Raw genomic sequence first — 20,361 nt, forward strand, 5'->3', positions numbered from 1 at the left:
GGCTGTTTGAAATCCAACTGCAATAATCTAGGAATTAAATTTTCTAAAAACTGTATTGCATTTTTCCCTTCCAAATTTTCCTGTATTCCAAAAAGTTTTATATTCTTTCTTTTTCCACGGTTTTCGTAATCTTCCAGCTGACTTTTCAATTGAATTATTTCCAAACTGTCATTTTTGCATCTTTTTCCTTCACATTCTAAGCTCTCCATTTTAACTTCTAACTCTGTTGTTCTTTTATTAGCTACTTCCATTTGTCTGTGTATATTCAGGGTTTCTTCCTTCAGTTCTGCCATATTACTCACAGTCTCTGTCAGCATTTGTTTGATTTGCCTCAGTTCCCCCATAACTTCAGCTTTGCTTAACTCCTCTGATACATCAGCAGGAAGCGGAACCTTACTCGGGGTAATTTGATCCTGCTTCTGCCTTTTCACAGCCCCTCCGGTTTCACTCTTACTCTGTCAGGTGCTCGCCATGCCCCCGCTGTCCTCTCTGATGTTTTCAGCCGAAAACAGTTTAAAAGGAAATCTTTATTTATTCAACGGTTGCCCAGGTAAGAGGAGCGCTGCGATCACACAACCATTTTGTGTGCGTGCTAAGCCACGCCCTTTTTTTCTACCTTTATTGTCTGGAAGTTTTATTTTTCCATCATGTTCCAGTTTTTTTCAATTTAAATTTTTTTTAAAATTTTTTTTTAAGAAGAAAAAATAAAAAAAAATAAAAAAATTTAAAATTGAATCAGGTTGGGCAGACTGGAAGGACCATTCGGGTCTTTATCTGCCGTCATCTACTATGTTAAATAGTTAAAATAAAATGGTTTTCTTCTACCTTTATTGTCTGGAAGTTTTATTTTTCCATCATGTTAGTTCCAGTTTTTTTCTGCTTTAATGTCTGCTAAGTCTCCTTTTAAGTGGGTACTATCCATTTGTTTTTTCTGCTCTCTCCTGTCTATTCCCTCACTTCACCTGCCTCAGACATTAATCATTCCTTTTTAGTTCCTCTCCTCTCATTCTAAGGATGAGTCGGCCACCATGATCCTGATAGCTCCTCGGTGGCCCAGACAAGCTTGACTTTTCCTTCTACATCAGCTGAGCACCAAGGATACAATTTCTTTACAGATCTTTCCATCTCTGCTCACTCAGAGTCAAGGTTGTCTTTTACATCCTAATCTGCAATCTCTGCACCTAACATCTTGGTACCTCTCAGTCTGACTTCAGCAGATTTTAATATTTCTGACTCTGTACAAGCCATTATAGCTGCTTCCAGAAAACCTACTCAACAATAATATCAACGTAAGTGGACACGCTTCAATTTGTGGTGTAATCTCCATGACCTGGATGCTTCCTTCTCTTATCTTCCATCAGTATTGGACTAGCTACTCTTTATCTATTTCTGGACTCAGACGATTTCAGTCAGAATTCACCTCAGTGCTATTAGTGCTTTCCATGTTCCTGTTAACAATAAACCTCTGGCCAATCATCCGTTTGTTTCCCGGTTTATGAAAGGACTTTTCAATTCCAAACCTCTGCTCAAGCTACCTCCAGTTGTTGGGATCTTAATGTAGTTTTTATATATTATGGAAATTACGGACCATTAAAAAATATTTTGATCCAGTGTCTTTTAGACTATTGGTACAAGCATTGATCTTACCTATTCTGGATTATTGTAATATCATTTATTTGGGATCTTCCCCCAAAATTTTAAGAAGATTGAGAATAATTCAGAATACCACGGTCCGATTGATTTTTGGTCTGAAGAAGAATGACCATGTCAGCCCATATTATCGTTTATTGCATTGATTAGCATTAGAAGCCAAGAGTATTATTCAAGTTTCAAGTTTAATAAGGTTTTTGATTGATCGCTTAATCATATTTCAAAGCGATGAACATAATAAAATTACAGTATAGGGGAACAATACAATACTTAACAAAAATTGAGTCCAAAAGGACTATTAACAAACTTAACAAACAGATAAACATAAGGAAAGAAGGTAAGTGAACTACAAAATATTTAAAAGAAGCAGAACAATCAGGGAAAGTATATAAGGTAGGAGAAATAAAAAATTCCATGATATTATACAACAAAAAAAAGAAATAGTACATAAGGTAGGGGAAATAAAAAATTCCATGATATTATACAACAAAAAAAAAGAAATAGTCAGAAAACTAGGTAATTAGTTATCAAAAGCATCTTTAGAAAGAAACGTTTTAAAATTACTCTTAAACTCAAATTTTCTTGCATTTGTTTTTTAAGTTCATGTCAGGATTGTCTCCAGTTTATCTTTCCCCTCACTTTGAGTTACATAGACCATCAAGGAATACAAGAAGTTCTCACCTATTTGCCTATCCTAAGCCAAGTGGTGTTAGATATAAGACCTTTTTTGACAGGACCTTAGCGTTTCAAGCAGGTAAACTGCAATTTTGGCTTGGTGAATATATTCATCAACTTTCCAAACCTTGTGAAAACACACTAAAATCTTATATTGGTAGGCTGTCACACAAAATATAATCTTCAAGGTAAGTATTACAGAGAGAAACCAGGGGTCTCAAGTGCTCCCAGCCAGAAGCCCGAGATATGTTACAGAGCTAATGGCCAATGCGGTGAGCTATCATCGTTCCCGTTTATTTTCTCTGTAAAATTTTTTTAACTATTTTTTTCAACTTTTTTTAACTTATTTTATATATTCCTCAAGCCATGTCCTGTTGTTTTTGAAAATTAGTCGTCTTCTCTTATCACTTTATCACTTAGTTGATTGTAATCATTTTTAATTTTTATTGTACGATTTTATTTTTATGGTATGAATGTATTTCGCTGACTGTCCAGTTTCTTATGGTGTAAACCGCCTAGAACTTTTGGTAATGGCAGTATAAAAGAATAAATTTATTAATATTAGTCCTAGCCAGTCTGATGAAGCCGCCATTTGAACCACTGGCAGCTACTCATCTTAGGTTTCTCACTTGGAAAGGGTGGTCTTGATCTCTAACTTCTGCTTGTCAAGTGAGTGAACTTCAAGCATAAGTTTGCACAACCCACCTTTCACAGTATTTCATCATGATGAGGTGTTTTTCAGGACCCATCCTAAATTCCTCCCAAAAGTAGTCACTGAATTTCACCTGAATCAATCCATTGTGCTTCCAGTTCTTCCCCCCGCCTCATTTTCATCCTGGAGAAACAGCTCTACACACTTTGGACTGTAAGTGTGCCTTGGCTTGCTATATACAAAGGATTAAGACACACAAGTCTTCATTTTAACTGTTCATCTAATTTGATCCTGACAGGAGATGAACTATTTCCACATGGCTAGCGGCCTGTATTTCCTTCTGCAAATTTTGTGGGGGCTGGTGCAGTAACATCGAAAGCTAAGTCCAACTTCAAATGATTTTATTATAATGCAAAGGTTTAGAAGAGCATTAAAGGGTGTTTAATAAGGTCAATACCAACTAAAAATGCAAAGCAAAAGAAAATACAAATAATAAAAATATTACACACTATTGGAGGAATCGATGTGGAGTGCTGCCACACTGTTAAAATACCAGGGTGGCGTTCTGAGAATCCTCAAGTGTGACTATGACTATGGTGAGCTCAGCATGATCGGTTGATTAATAATGAGAGAGTGATCTGCAAATTTAATCACCCTCTCATTGTTCCAATTTCCAGATCATTTGTAAATAAGTTAAATAGCACTAGTCCCAGAACAGATCCTTGCGACACTCCACTATTTACCCTCCTCAATTGAGAAGAATGTCTATTTAACCATACATGTTTTCTGTTCGATAACCAATTTCTAATCCACAACTGAATATTGCCTCTTATTCCGTGACACTTTAATTTTCTCAGGAGCCTCTCATGAGCAACTTTGTCCAAAGGTTTCTGAAAATCTAAATACACAACATCAACTGGCTCACCTTTATCCACATGTTTTGGTGAGATGAGGCAAGACCTCACTTGACTCTGTCCCATTAAATCATATTTGTCTACGTTTTCAATAATTTTATGTTTTATAATGGTTTCCATTGTTTTTCATGGCACTGAAGTCGGGCTTACCAGTTTGTAATTTTTCTGAATATTCCCTGGAATCTTTTAAAAAAATTGGCATAGCATTGACCATCCTCCAATCTTCAGGCACTACAGATGATTTTAGTGACAGATTGCGGATCAGCAATTTCATGTTTTGAATTCTTCAGTACCCTGTGATGTATACCATCTGGTCCAGGTGATTTTATTACTTTTTAACTTGCCAATTTGGCTTAGTATGCCTTCCACGTTCATCGATATTTTCAGCTCCTCTGCATCATCACCCTTGAACCATTTCCGTTTTAGGTAGATCTCTTACATCATCTTCTGTAAAGTCAGAAGCAAAGAATTCATTCAGTCTCTCCGCTATGGCCTTATCGTCCTTGAGCGCCCCTTTTGCTTCTTGATCATCCAGTGGTCCTGCAGATTCCTTCACAGGTTTTCTGTTTCTGATGCATCTAAAAAAAAAAAATTGCTACTATTAGTTTTTGCCTCTAGTAAATTTCTCTTCATATTCTCCATTAGCTTCCTTTATTAATGTTTTGCATCTAACTTTCCAGTGTTTGTTTCTTAGAACTATTTAAGAAATGAAAAAAATGAAATTCTTTAGATTTTTTTTCCTGAATAAAGTATTTGATTTAAAAAAAGTCCAATTAAAATAAAATTAAATAATTGATTTTTATCCATCCTACATTTTATACAAAGCTTTAACTTGCAAACATCATAAATAGTTCTTTGTGAGTTACAACAATAAGAACTAGTTGAACCAATAGTTCAAGAGCTTACAAAAGTAAAATATCACAAAATCATTATTTTTCTAATAAAACAAATTTTCAAAACAAATCTTAAGCATCTGTTTAAACTCCTGGTAATGTAATGGTAATGCTTTCAAGAAAGAAGCCACTTGATAAGAGAGACCTGGTTTACAGATTTGACATTGTTCATAGTAAAAATCCCCTAAATAATTGTTCTAATAATTGAATGGATTTATGATCTAATAATAAACAAACTAATGCCATCATATCATGATCGAAACATTCAAAGTACTGAAGGGAATAGACTTAATAGATAAGGACAGGTTCACCCTCTCCAAGGTAGGTAGAACGAGAGGGCATTCTTTAAAACTGAAAGGGGATAGATTCCGTACTAACGTAAGGAAGTTCTTCTTCACCCAGAAAGTGGTGGAAAACTGGAACGCTCTCACCGGAGGCTGTCATAGGGGAAAACACCCTCCAGGGATTCAAGACTAAGTTAGACAAGTTCCTACTGAACAAGGACGTATGTTGGTAGGGCTAGTCTCAGTTAGGGCGGTGATCTGTGACCAAAAGGGCCGCCACGCGAGCGGACTGCTGGGCATGATGGACCACTGACCTGACCCTGCAGCGGCAACTCTTATATAATAGTGCTTCACCGTACAAAATTTTAAAAATAATCACCCCTAATTTGAACCCTGGAAATTAGAGAGCCAATGTAGTTTTAGCATAAAAGGGATTACTGAATCATATTTACCCATTAAATAAATTATTTGAGTTGCAGTATGTTGATCCTCCTGCAATCGTCCCATTGAAACCTTAGTGTACTCTAACAAAATATGAGGGCAAACCCAAAATTAGTGGCAATTGCTAAATTATGTGATAGCAAGAACAGAGCTAGCAAAAAGCAACATATATACTTGTACATTGTTTATTAGCTCTTCCATGTACAGTGCAGTACTCAGCCTTTAGTCCTGTGGTAGCCACGGGGTCAAAAACATGGACGCTCCATTGCAAGATTGCACCATTGAAAAACAACGCACAGTGGTGCGCTTTCTTTGGGCAGAGGGAGTGAAACCTTAGGAAATTCACTGTTGGATGTTGACTCAGTACAGTGATAGCACCATGAATCAATAAAAGGTTTGAGTGGGTAAAAAGGTTTAAAGCAGGAAGGTCATTCTAGTTGCCCATCAACATCGCACACATAAGAGCACATTGATAGGGCAGATAACTTAATTAGAGAAGACCGACATAATGGTGTCTCAGTTGGCTGCAAATTTAGTTATCAGCTAAGGATCTGCATTTGCCATAATGCAGGATGACTTGAGATATGGGAAAGTCTGCGCATGATGGGTTTCCATACAGCTTACTGATCTGCACACGCAACAGTGTGTGGAGGTTGCGATCCAGTTCCTGAGACAATATGAAGATTTGAGTATTCTGGAGTGAATTGTCACTGACGACGAGGCATGGGTGCATTACTGCAACCTGGAAAGCAAAAGACAAAGCATGATGAAGTAAAGGAATCTGTGTTCACCTGATTGTTTTTTATTTTTTATTCATTTATAACCCACTTTTTACAGAGCGGCTCACAATAAAACACTCACAATAGTTAGACATCAACATAATACAACTCTACATCAACAATTCAGCGACCAGTGCTTACATCATTACTCTAAAACTCAGTGCCCATATTTCATACTGCAAAACACAAATATCTGTTCAGTAATTTCTTAGTCACGCAAATTCCCCTACTGTCATATATACATTGGTATTCGATTCCATTCCTGAGGACATAAAAAAGAACATGTTAGTTCTAGAACACACCAGCCTCGGGTATTTAACTGGAGGAATGTACAGTTCTGCGTGATTGACAAAACAAAGTTTTGGTAATGGGACACAAGGCAGAATAGAACTCATCAAACTTTCCGGCGCCATTCCATGCACACACAAATAGACCATCACTAACAGTCCATAGCGTATGCGATCTTCCAGTTTTAACCAGTATAACTTCATGTAAAGAGTGGTTAGAGATACTGTCTCGAGTACTGGAGGAGGAATACAAGATGGCGGACGCTATGTAGCTGTGCTCGGCAGGCTTAGCGGTTTTTTCTTCATTTCAATAACTGGAAACAGATACTTACTCTAACGGAATGCCTCATATGAAGAGGAAGGGGAGTGTGAGAGCGGGGCACTTGCCGCTACTCACATCGTCTCCTGCCCAGCAGACAATTCAGCGGTTTTTGCAGCCGCTGAGCCCAGCTGACGCCCAGATATCCCCGCGGCGGGAGAGTTCTGCGTCGGACCTGAGTGAGGGAGCACTCGGGTCTATGGATCTGATCACATCTTTGTCTCCACCGCATCTCTCTGCGCCCCCATGTCCAGCAGGGGTGCAGAGTGTTGAGCTTGGCCCCGAGGGAGAGGAGTTGGAGACCCCGGAGCAGGCAAGGGAGGAGCTACTGCCCTAGCTGGAACGCTGGGAGGAAGGGCTGCCGAAGGAGAAGGAGCACCAACAAGCACCCCAGCAGTGACACAGGAAATACTTTTGGAGGCTATCAAGAGACTGGATGTGAAGGTGGAGAAGACTGCCTCAGATGTTGAGGTAATGGTTAAGAAAATGGATAATTTTTCTGAAAGTTTGCTAAAAGTCAAGCAAGAGTGCATGGACAAAATACAAACTGAGTCAGCTTCATTGAAAAATTCAATTACCACTATTGTTAAAGAACAAAATTCCACTACCCGTAAAATAGAAATGATTGAGAACTTTAACAGAAGATTGAACCTGAGAATTTTAAATTGCCCAAGGATTTTGGCAATATCACCTATTGAGATTTTTAAAAAATTTTTGGTAGAATGTTTGAATTATCCGCAAGATCAGATTCCGCCTCTAAATAAAGTATACTTTTTACCTACTTCAAAAAGAAATTCAGATATACCTGTAGGTGAGAATTTGGTCACTGATAAAGACTTGCAAAACCTTACGGCAATATTAGAGGAATCATCTACGGAAGTTAAAGAGAGAGGAACTTTAATTGTTAACTTTATCTTTGAACAAGATCTTAATGCAGTTATGAGGTTATTCTTTAAAAAGTCTGGATCACTTTTTTGTGGTCAACGTTTATGGTTATATCATGATGTAACTAGAATAACCCAGGAAAGACGGAAAATGTTTTTGGGCATGAGAGAAGAGACAAGGAAGCTAGGTGCTACTTTTTTGCTAGCTTATCCATGCAAATGTGTTATTAAGTTCAAAGGTCTGAAATATGTGTATTTTACACCAGATCATCTACGTTCCTTTCTAGATCTCAAAGGTTTATCTAGTGGAGGGAGTGTAGCTTAAAGGAATTGCTGGGTTGTAGCGTTTAAGCCTTTTCTTTTTTGTTATATTATTGTAATATTACTCCCTATAATATCTTTGTTTTCTTTTTCCTCCTCCTAATTTGAGGTCTAAGGAAGAGTTAAGTTTCATATATATATTTATTTTAAATATTGTAATGTTCAATGATGCTTTTCTTTTGGAACATGATTCTGTATTTCTAAATCAAGTAGTTATACTTGTAAGTATGTTAAATTCAATAAAAATAAAGTTAAAAAAAAAAAAAATAGAAACATAGAAATAGACGGCAGATAAGGGCCCACGACCCATCTAGTCTGCCCACCTTAATGTCCCTCCCCTACCTTTGCCCTGTGAATAGATCCCATGTGCCGATCCCATTTGGCCTTAAAATCAGGCACGCTGCTGGCCTCAATCACCTGTAGTGGAAGACTATTCCAGCGATCAACCACTCTTTCAGTGAAAAAGAATTTCCTGGTGTCACCTCGTAGTTTCCCGCCCCTGATTTTCAACGGATGTCCTCTTGTTGTCGTGGGACCCTTGAAAAAGAAGATATCTTCCTCCGCCTCGATGCGGCCCGTAAGATACTTGAACGTCTCGATCATGTCCCCCCTCTCTCTGCGCTCCTCGAGTGAGTATAGCTGTAATTTGTCAAGCCGTTTTTCGTATGGTAGATCCTTGAGTCCCGAGACCATCCGGGTGGCCATTCTTTGCACCGACTCCAGTCTCAGCACATCCTTGCGATAATGCGGCCTCCAGAATTGCACACAGTATTCCAGGTGTGGCCTCACCATGGATCTATACAATGGCATAATGACTTCCGCCTTACGACTGACGAAACCCCTTCGTATGCAGCCCATGATTTGTCTTGCCTTGGACGAAGCCTGCTCCACTTGATTGGCAGACTTCATGTCCTCACTGACGATTACCCCCAAGTCTCGTTCTGCTACCATTTTTGCTAGGATCTCGCCATTAAGGGTATAAGACTTGCATGGATTCTGGCTGCCCAGGTGCATAACTTTGCATTTTTTGGCATTGAAGTTGAGTTGCCATGTCCTAGACCATCGCTCCAGTAGGAGTAGGTCGTGCATCATGTTGTTGGGCACTGAATCTTCGTCTGTTGTGCATTTGCCCACTACATTACTCAGTTTGGCGTCATCGGCGAATAATGTTATTTTATATATAAATATATATAATGTTATTTTATATATAAATAAATAACTTCATGTAAAAATCAGTTACGTGGTCAGTCCTCTAACCAAAACAACATAATGACAAATGAGTTTTACGCAACCTGCAATGCATGTAATACAGTAAAGAGTAAGCCCAAAAGAACCAAGCTACAATAATCTAAACATGACAGAACCACGGACTGCAAAATTATCTTTAAAGTACCAACCCTCATTGCTTTACAGACGCAGCCTGAAGAAAGTTTACTCTATCAACACCTGGACGTATCCCTTAAAAGTTAACTTTGAGTCAAACTAGCACACCCAAATATTTCACCTGTTCTGAGAAGTTTATTGGGGTGCCCAGTAACTGAATTGAATCTGGAATACCGTTCATTAATGCCTTTCAAAAGCACAAACTCTTTGTTTTTTGAATATTCAGCTTCAACAGACTACTGTCCATCCAACTTTCTACTTCCGTCATTACTGTCTGTAACCGGTTCACTATCTCCCTCATACAACCTTCAACAGGGAGCAAAAACTGGATATTGTCAGTGTAGAGTCGGTAGGAGACCTCAAGGTCCTGCAATAATTTACACAAAGGCAGCAGGTATACTTTGAAAAGCACAGCTGAAAGTGCAGACTCTTGAGGTACACTGACAACTTACAGCAGTTGGAGACATCATCTAACAAGATGGTGGCCAGTTAGGACACCAGCTGTGCTGTCTCTCACCCCATTTTTAAAATTTTTGGTTTGTCTTTTGGTTTGCTTATAAGAACATAAGCAGTGCCTCTGCTGGGTCAGACCAGAGGTCCATCATGCCCAGTAGTCCACTCGCGCGGCGGCCCATCAGGTCCAGGACATGTGTAGTAACCCTCTATCTATACCTTTCTATCCCCTTTTCTTTCAGAAAATTGTCCAATCCCTTCTTGAACTCCAATACCATACCCTGTTCTATGATGCCCTCTGGAAGCGCATTCCAGGTGTCCACCACCCGTTGAGTGAAGAAGAACTTCCTGGCATTGGTTCTGAATCTGTCACCTTTTCTGTCCCCTTTTAATTTTTCTGGATGCCCTCTCGTTCTTGTAGTTTCAAAAGTTTGAAGAATCTGTCCCTCTCCACTTTCTCTATGCCCTTCATGATCTTGTAAGTCTCTATCATATCCCCTCTAAGTCCCCGCTTCTCCAGGGAAAAGAGCCCCAGTTTCTCCAATCTTTCAGCGTATAAAAGGTTACATAGAAACATAGAAGATGACGGCAGAAAAGGGCCATAGCCCATCAAGTCTGCCCACTCCATTAACCCTCCCCTAACAACTCCTAAGGGGTCGCTCACAGGTGGATGCCCTCGTAAAGATCTGACATGGGCATCCCATTTATTCTTAAAATCTTGTATGCTGCTGGCCGCGATCACCTGCTCTGGGAGTTTGTTCCAATGGTCTACCACTCTTTCTGTGAAGAAGTACTTCCTGGTATCCCCATGAAATTTCCCGCCCCCTGATTCTCAGCGGATGTCCTCTTGTGGCTGACGGACCCTTGAAAGAGAAAATGTTGTCTTCCACCTCTATGCGGCCAGTGATGTACTTAAATGTCTCAATCATGTCTCCCCTCTCCCTACGCTCTTCGAGAGAGTATAGCCACAATCTGTGCAGCCTGTCCTCGTATGAGAAATCCTTAAGCCCCAAGATCATCCTAGTGGCCATGCGCTGAACCGACTCAACTCTCAGCACGTCCTTATGGTAGTGTGGCCTCCAGAATTGCACACAGTACTCCACAGGTCTCACCATGGTTCTGTACAATGGCATTATGACCTCCGGCTTCCGACTAACAAAGCTTCTACGGATACAACCCAGCATTTGTCTAGCCTTGGATGTAGCCTTTTCCACTTGGATGGCTGTTTTCATGTCTTTACTAATGACCACCCCTAAGTCCCGCTCTGCTGCCGTCCTAGCCAAGGTCTCGCCGTTCAGTGTGTATGTTCTGCACGGATTATTGTTGCCAAGGTGCATGATCTTGCATTTTTTCGCGTTGAAGCCCAGCTGCCAGGTCGTGGACCAATGTTTCAGTAAAAGCAGGTCTTGCTTCATGCTGTCGGACAAATCATTTTTACTTACAGTGTTACATAGTTTGGCGGCGGCGGCAAACAATGCTATCTTACCTTGAAGCCCCTGGGTCAGGTCTCCTATAAATATATTGAAAAGGATCAGTCCCAGGACCGAACCCTGCGGCACTCCACTGGACACCCTCGACGTTTTGGAGAGGGCACCGTTAACCAACACTCTCTGAAGTCTACCTCTTAGCCAGTCAGTGACCCATTGAGTTAGTGTTGCACCTAATCCCATCGATTTCATTTTGTTCAACGTGTGGCTCTCTTCTGAACCCTCGAGTATCGCCATATTCTTCTTTAGGTATGGCGACCAATATTGGGCGCAGTACTCCAGATTTGGGCGCATCTGTGACCTTGGTTCGGGGCTTCCACTCATTTTTTTGCAGCGATGAATTTAGACTACTAGTCTTGCTGGTTTGGCCGTTGGTTCCAACGGTCAAAGGGCCTTCTACCTGTTGTGGGCTGGTCCCTTGCACTGTCAACTGGACTGTGCTGTGGCGGACAGCTGCGCCACGGCTGAAGGGGTTGGCAATGAGGTGTCAAGGGGGAGGTGCTTGATGAGATGTCTGGCTTGAGGGCAGAGATTGGCCGGCACTGAGGGGGTGAACGTGAATTGGCTGACCGAGATGAGAGAATCTGAGGAGGCGAATCATCTTCATCAGGCCTCATGTCTTCCCCGGGCCGTTGTGCCCAATGCCTGCAGCCCAGTGCTATGGGAGAGACGATGCTTCTTCCTTCTGATGGCCTGCAAGAACTCCCTCTCCCCACTGTGGCTTGGATACTGCTCCAAAGAGGAATTATTACATTAGTGATTTCTATTCCACCATTACCTTGCGGTTCAAGGCGGATTACATAAGAATTGTCATGATATTATGAAATACATAAGGTGGATTACATAAGAATTGTCTTGATATTAGGAAAGACATAAGGAGTAGTTCGAACATTTTTCATTTGCTAAGGAGTAGATAGTATTGTAGGTGAAGCTTGAGACGGATCTGGTTGTGTTATATAGGTTTTATGTATTTTTTTGAAGAGTAGGGATTTTGTTTCTTTTTTGAAGGTTTTGTAGTCTGTGATCGAAGACAGCAGATAGGTGAGTTGTCTGTCCAGTTTTGCTGCCCTGGTGGCCAGTAGGTTGTCATACAGTTTTCTTCGTTTGACATTTTTGGTTGATGGGTGTGTGAATAGTATGTGGGTTCTCCTGTGTCTGGTTGAGGTGGATTGAGTTAGTCAGTTTTTCCAGTAGGTTGGGCTGTCTCCGTTTATAGCTTTAAATAGTAAGCAAAGGGATTTGAAATTTACTCTTGCTTGTATTGGGAGTCAGTGTGAGTCGTGGTATGCCTCTGTGGTGTGGTTGTATTTTTTTCAGCGAGTAGATGAGTCTTAGGGCTAAGAACATAAGAATTGCCGCTGTTGGATCAGACCAGTGGTCCATCGTGCCCAGCAGTCCGCTCACGCGGCGGTCCCTAGGTCAAAGACCAGTGCTCTAAATGAGCCCAGCCTCATCTGCATACTTTCCAGTTGAGCAGGAACTTGTCCAACTTTGTCTTGAATCCCTGGAGGGTGTTTTCCCCTACGACAGACTCCGGGAGAGCGTTCCAGTTTTCTACAACTCTGGGTGAAGAAGAATTTCCTTATGTTCATATGAAATCTATCCCCTTTCAATTTTAGAGAGTGCCCTCTCGTTCTCCCTAATTTGGAGAGGGTGAACAACCTATCTTTATCTACTAAGTCTATTCCCTACAGTATCTTTAATGTTTCGATCATGTCCCCTCTCAATCTCCTCTTTTCGAGAGAGAAGAGGCCCAGTTTCTCTAATCTCTCGCTGTACGGCAACTCCTCCAGCCCCTTAACCATTTTAGTTTCTCTTCTCTGGACCCTTTCGAGTAGTACCGTGCCCTTCATATACGGCGAGCAGTGCTGGACACAGTACTCCAGGTGAGAGCGCACCATGACATGATAACCTTCTCCGAACTGTTCGTGATCCCCCTTCTTTTATCATTCCTAGCATTCTGTTCGCCCTTTTCGCCGCCGCTGCACAGTGCACGGACGGCTTCATTGACTTGTCAATCAGAACTCCCAAGTCTCTTTCCTGGGAGGTCTCTCCAAGTACCTCCCAGGACATCCTATATTCGTGCATGAGATTTTTGTTACCGACATGCATCACTTTACACTTATCCATGTCGAACCTCATCTGCCATGTCGATGCCCATTCCTCGAGCCTGATTATTTCACGTTACAGATCTTTGCAATCCCCCCTGTGTCTTCACTACTCTGAATAACTTTGTATCGTTCGCAAATTTAATAACCTCACTCGTCGTACCAATGTCCAGATCATTTATAAAAATGTTGAAGAGCACGGGTCCAAGCACTGAGCCCTGCGGCACCCTACTGGTGATGCTCTTCCAGTCCAAGTATTGTCCATTTACCCCCACTCTCTGTTTCCTATGCTCCAGCCAGTTTTTAATCCACGTGAGTATTTCACCCTCGATTCCATGGCTCACAATTTTACGAAGTAGTTGTTCATGTGGAACCTTGTCGAATGCCTTCTGAAAATCCAGATATACAATGTCGACCGGGTCGCCCTTGTCTATCTGCCTGTTTACTCCCTCGAAGAAGTGCAGCAAGTTTGTCAGACAAGATCTGCCTTGCTGAAACTGTGCTGGCTGGTCCTCATCAGCCCGTGTCTATCAAGGTGGTCCTTTATCAGCGCCTCTACCATCTTTCCCAGTACTGAGGTCAAACTGACTGGTCTGTAGTTTCCCGGGACCCCCTCAAACCTTTTTTGAAGATCGGCGTAAATTTTGCCATCTTCCAGTCCTCCGGAATCATTCCCAATTTGATCGACAGGTTGGCTACTAGTTGAAGCAGTTCAGCTATAGTCCCTTTCAGTTCCTTTGTATTGTTTGTAGTTGTTTTATCATGGTTGCTGGGCAGGGGAGATATAGGGCTCCTTTTACAAAGGCACGCTAGCGGTTTAACGCGCATAGTAGCGTGTGCTAAACTCCTTGACGTGCTAGCCGCTACTGCCTCCTCTTGAGCAGGTGGTAGTTTTTGGCCAGCGCGGGGGTTAGTGCGTGATGAAAAGTCGCACGTGTTAACCACGCTAGTGTAGCTTTGTAAAAGGAGCCCATAGTATATTATCTGGCACACAATACCTCTTCCAGTTGGAGGTTATCGGCAAATTGGATGTGCTGTCTGATGTCGGAGAAGGATTTTCTGTCAACTAAGTGGAAATGGTCATGGTGCTCTTATTTGGACTGAACTAAAGTTTTACTTTTTACTAACTAGAATTATATTTTATTTTGATTTTTTTTTTCTGAATTTATTTAATTTTATTATCTTGCTAATTAATACTGAATTTTTATACTGAATTTTGGGACCCTCCTGCCTTTATTTTTATTTTTTCAATATGTTTTTTATTGAAAATGTTTTATATTACAAACATACATAGAAACATAGAAATAGATGGCAGATAAGGGCCATGGCCCATCTAGTCTGCCCACCCCAATGACCCTCCCCTACCTTTCTCTGTGAATAGATCCCACGTGTCTATCCCATTTGGCCTTAAAATCAGGCACGCTGCTGGCCTCAATAACCTGAAGTGGAAGACTATTCCAGCGATCAACCACCCTTTCAGTGAAAAAGAATTTCCTGATGTCCCCGTGCAGTTTCACGCCCCTGATTTTCCACGGATGCCCCCTTGTTGCCACGGGACCCTTGAAAAAGAAGATATCTTCTTCCACCTCGATGTGGCCCGTGAGATACTTGAATGTCTCGATCATGTCACCCCTCTCTCTGCGTTCCTCGAGTGAGTACAGCTGCAACTTATCCAGCTGTTCCTCGTACGGAAAATCCTTGAGTCCCGAGACCATCCGGGTGGTCATTCTCTGGACCGACTCCAGCCTCAGCACATCCTTACGGTAATGCGGCCTCCAGAATTGCACACAGTATTCCAGGTGGGGCCTCACCATGGATCTATACAACGGCATAATGACTTTAGGCTTATGGCTGACGATACTCCTGCGTATGCAACCTATGATTTGCCTTGCCTTGGATGAAGCTTGCTCCACTTGATTGGCAGTCTTCATGTTCTCACTGACGATCACCCCTAAGTCTCGTTCTGCTTCAGTTCTTGTTAGGATCTCGCCATTAAGGGTGTAAGTCTTGCATGGATTATGGCTGCCCAGGTGCATGACTTTGCATTTTTTGGCATTGAAGCTGAGTTGCCAGAACCTAGACCAGCGCTCCAGTAGGAGTAGGTCATGCATCATGTTGTCGGACATTGAATTTATGTCTGTTGTGCTTTTGCCCACTACATTGCTTAGTTTGGCATCATCGGCGAATAATGTTATTTTACCTCGCAGCCCTTCTGCCAAATCTCTTATAAAGATGTTGAATAGGATCGGGCCCAGGACCGAGCCCTGCGGCACTCCACTGATTACCTCCGTCATTTCGGAGAGGGTGCCGTTCACCACTACCCTCTGAAGCCTACCTCCAAGTCAAATTATCAAATTTATTAGGTTTTTATATACCGCCTATCAAGGTTATCTAAGCGGTTCTACAATCAGGTACTCAAGCCAGTTCCCAACCCATTTCGTCAATGTGTCGCCCAATCCTATAGAACTCATCTTGCTCAGCAACCTGCGATGTGGTACGCTATCGAATGCTTTACTGAAGTCCAGGTATACGATGTCCAGGGACTCCCCAACATCCAGCTTCCTCGTCACCCAGTCAAAGAAGTTGATCAGGTTGAATTACATGCAAAAGAAAACAACAGTGCAACATCAACAGCAGACAATACAAGAACCTCCATGTTGATCCTTCACAGAGGCCTAAAGGACCCAACCCCTACCACATCCCCCCACCCCCAGCACTCCAGTGTCAAAAGTTCAGGAGAGAGCTTCTGGCTCTATGGGACAGACCATCCCATACAGGGACCCAGATTCTCCGAAATGTTCCTGCCTTTATTTAATTGGACCTTTATTTCACTATAGTTTAATTCTCTCTTTTTAAATTTATAGTTTGTTTAAATGTACTTTATTTTTATTTTTAAAGTAATTTTGTTTTTGTTTTCCATCTGTAATGATTACTTAAGGTAAAAAAAAACACCACCACCAAATATCCGACTTTATTGAGAAAACAAAAGTCCTGCATCCCAATCAAACTGGTTTTTGCCATCACCACTCCACTGAACTTTCATTGCTAGGATTAACCACAAAAATACTTTATCATCTCGACCATCACCAATCAGTTCTGCTTATTTCCCTAGATCTTTCTTCTGCCTTCGACACCATTGATCACAGTTTATTATTATCTCGTCTTCGCGAAATAGGTGAAACTGATCAAGTCTTGGACTGGTTCACTTCTTATTTCTCAGATAGATCATCTAAGGTCATCTTTAACAATTCATCTTCTGAATCTTCTTTCACTAAACATGGAATCCCGCAAGGTTCCATCTTATCACCCCTGCTTTTCAATATCTTTCTGTCCCCTCTTTTGACAGTAGGTCAATCTATCGGCTTCATCACCTTCGCATATGCCGATGACGTGCAACTAATCCATCCTATCGATCTAAATAACATTGGGGACGTCATTTCCATCAGTCAAAAACTTGAACAAATCAAATCATGGTTTGATTTAAATAGGTTAGCACTTAATATCAATAAATCTAAATTAATGATAAAGAGGGACTAACTCTTCAGGCCCCTTTGAAATTTGAATCCCTCCCAATTAAAGTTGTTCCCACACTAAAACTCTTGGGAGTTACTCTTGACTGTAAATTCTCTTATCATAATCACATCAGTATGGTGGTTCAGAAATGTTTCCACCGTCTTAGAATGATACGGTCTCTAGCCAAACTACTAGATCCATCATCTTTAAATACTTTAATCCATTCTCTGGTTATTTCCTGTATAGATTATTGTAATGCCCTGTACAAGGGCATCACCAAAAAGGAAATAAGACGCCTTCAGATAGTATAGAATACTGCTGTTAAGATCATTTATGGCGCAAAGAAACACAATCATGTCTCTCCCCTTCTAATCGATGCTCATTGGCTGCCTATTGAACATAGAATTAGTTATAAAATTCTACTGTTAACATTTACTACTCGTTTATACAGCCAACCAGAGTTTATTGATAGACTGCTTACTCCTTATCACCCCGCTAAATCTCTTCGTTCCATATCACAAAACCTTTTAGTTGTACCGTCTTTGAAATTAATTAACACATTGAGATCTAATAATTTCGCTGTTACTGTACCCACCCTATGGAATTCATTGCCCAATCACTTACGTGTGGAAATCTCGATAAAGAAGTTTAAAGCAAAACTCAAAACATTTTTATTTAAGGATGCTTTTGGATAAAACTGTCCTTTTTAGGACTAAACTAACTACAGTCCCTTTCCCTACCTGTTGTTTTATCCCTAAGTGTGTTTCATCTTAAATTATTGTAGTTCAGTCCTACTTTCCCAATTGTGTCCAGTTAGTATATGTGTTTATGTTAAAGTTGATATTGTATTGTATAAAATTTTAACACTAATTGGTATTGTTTCTTTTAAAGATTTCTCTTATTGCTGTACACCGCTTAGAAATTTGAATAAGCAGTATAAAATTTTTTTTAATAAACTTGAAACTTGAACAAACAAATTTTATCGCTTTTTACCCTAACTTATTGTATTTTCCTTCTTTTTTTCACTTTCTCTTTTACAATTGTAGTTCTTCCCTTTCTCTCCTATTGTTTGAAGTAAGACCATTTGTCTTATGTGTTTTATTAAGATGTTTTGGTTTTATCTAGTACCCCTGATTTTTAATCTGTTTTTATGTAAATTTATATTGTACACCGCTTAGAAATTTGATTAAGCAGTTTAAAATTTTTTTAATAAACTTGAAACTAATAATATGTATATATCTGGTATCTTTCTCTCTCTACCTTTCTTAGCTGAATATGTTCAATGGAGTTTTTTTGTTTTTAACTGTTATATTGTAAATCGCTTAGGTCATGAAAATGCGGGAGCGGTATATCAAATTCTGAATAAACATAAACATCATCCCCTACCTGGCTTTGGGAACAGCTGCAAAACTATTTTTTTCCCGCAAGAATACAGAAGCTAGTTGAACGATGCAACAAATGTGTCGTCTTACACGGGGGCTTTGTGGAAAAATGATGTGTTAAATTGCTCACAATTACTTTATTAAAGCTGTTAAATGTATTTTGCCTCTTTTTGATTTACCCTTGTAATAGTGCAGTAATCGACTTGATTGGTAAGAGTAAGGCTTGAACTATGAGTAAGTGTAAATAGATCAAAACATTTTTTAAATTATATGTGGCTTCTTAAGGTAAAACAATATTTTAACCACATAATTTTGCTATCTACTTCTACTCTCAAATTTTTGGAAGAAATCTCAAGGGAAAAATATTGTGCACCAATAATCTGATGAAATCTCAAGGGGGGGTGGTCTTCTGGACCCAACCACAAAAACTTAGGGCTCCTTTTACTAAGCTGCACTAGCGGCTAATGTCAGCATTGAGCTGGCATTAATTCTTAGTGTGTAGCGCGGGGTTAGTGCGCGGCAGTGCTGAGCGCGCTAAAAACACTAGCACACCTTAGTAAAAGGAGCCCTTAGGCTTAAATAGAGAGAGAAATATGGTTCATTATCAAGCTTTCAATTAGAACAGTTTGGTCTACTATCTTAAAAGCTTTGACAATTCAAGAATAGGGAATAACACTGAAATGTCATCTGCATAGATTAAAAAAAAAAAAGCAAACCAGACTTTTCCAACATTTCTCCTGAAGATTGTAATATAAAATATAGGAGCTAATGGAGAGCCCTGCAGCACTCCACAATGTGGTTTTCAGGACTCGAGACGATATTTCTTGACTTGATAGGACTTATGAGCCAGAGAGCCCTAAAACCGCTCTGCAGTATCACTCCATGGACTCCCAAAATTTGCAAAGACTATCTCATGGTCTACCAAGTCAAAAGCATATTGATCAAATTGTGTAAGAATAACACATTTACCTTATCTAAATAACGTTTTACCAAGAGCGACTGTTGTATTGTAATTCTTCCGAAAACCAGATTGAGAAAAATGTAATATGTTAAATTTGCCTAAAAAATTTTTCTAATTTCTTTCTCTATATAAAGGAGCTGAAAGATGTGGGTCATCGTGATCAGATGGCTGCAGCCCGGGGAATTTTGCAAAAGAACATTCCAATTCTTTATACAGCTTCTCAGGCCTGTTTGCAGCACCCAGATGTAGCAGCTTATAAAGCTAACAGAGATCTGATCTACAAGCAGCTTCAGCAAGCAGTCACAGGCATCTCAAATGCTGCTCAGGCCACAGCATCTGATGAAAATGCTCAGCAACAGGGTGGAGGAGGAGAGCTGGCATATGCTCTTAATAACTTTGATGTAGGTATTCAGAGTTCATATTTAGCCCCTCTACCCAGTCATTTTTGTCCAAATTACAAAGACATTTCTCAACTGCCATCTGTGATAAATAGGGGCTTGATAGTATAGTGTTTGATCACGGTAACTTATTCTGTCTGAATCCCAAAAAGTATGACTGACTAGCATCTTGTCTAATATATGGGAGTTGAAATCTCGTATACCTGCAGAGGTTTGGTTGCCCGCCCCCCCCCCCCCCCCCCCCCCGTTTCAATATGTAACTCCTGAGAATAGCTCTTCAGCAGTCTGATGTTAATTTTTATTTACGCTGATGCATGGGCAGGTGATAAAGGGATTGGAAGTTAAATTGGGAAATGACTGAATCCAAGTTAAGAAATAGTTTCAACAGAATAAAATTACACACATCTAGGAATTTTTGGATCAAAACACATTCTCATTTTTCCCCTTTTCAGTTGATCCTAGATGGGGTCCCTTTCAAGTTTAATATAAATTTGATTGATTGCTTATTCAAAAATTCTGTTACAAAGTTTTAGAGAACAACAAAAAAACTAGATCTTATAAGACATATTAAAGACTA

General features: G+C 40.4%; 1 protein-coding gene across 2 annotated transcripts in view; it reads left to right on the forward strand.

The window, feature by feature from the left end:
- Positions 1-20,361, forward strand: part of CTNNA1 (catenin alpha 1) — a 179,110-nt gene that overhangs the window by 53,473 nt on the left and 105,276 nt on the right. For both annotated transcript variants that reach the window (XM_033927160.1, XM_033927161.1), the window contains exon 6: positions 19,521-19,787. In XM_033927160.1, coding sequence (XP_033783051.1) covers positions 19,521-19,787 — 267 coding nt within the window. The remainder of the gene's footprint in view (positions 1-19,520; positions 19,788-20,361) is intronic.

Source organism: Geotrypetes seraphini, chromosome 18 (genome assembly GCF_902459505.1).
Source record: "Geotrypetes seraphini chromosome 18, aGeoSer1.1, whole genome shotgun sequence".
Lineage (NCBI taxonomy): Eukaryota > Metazoa > Chordata > Amphibia > Gymnophiona > Dermophiidae > Geotrypetes > Geotrypetes seraphini.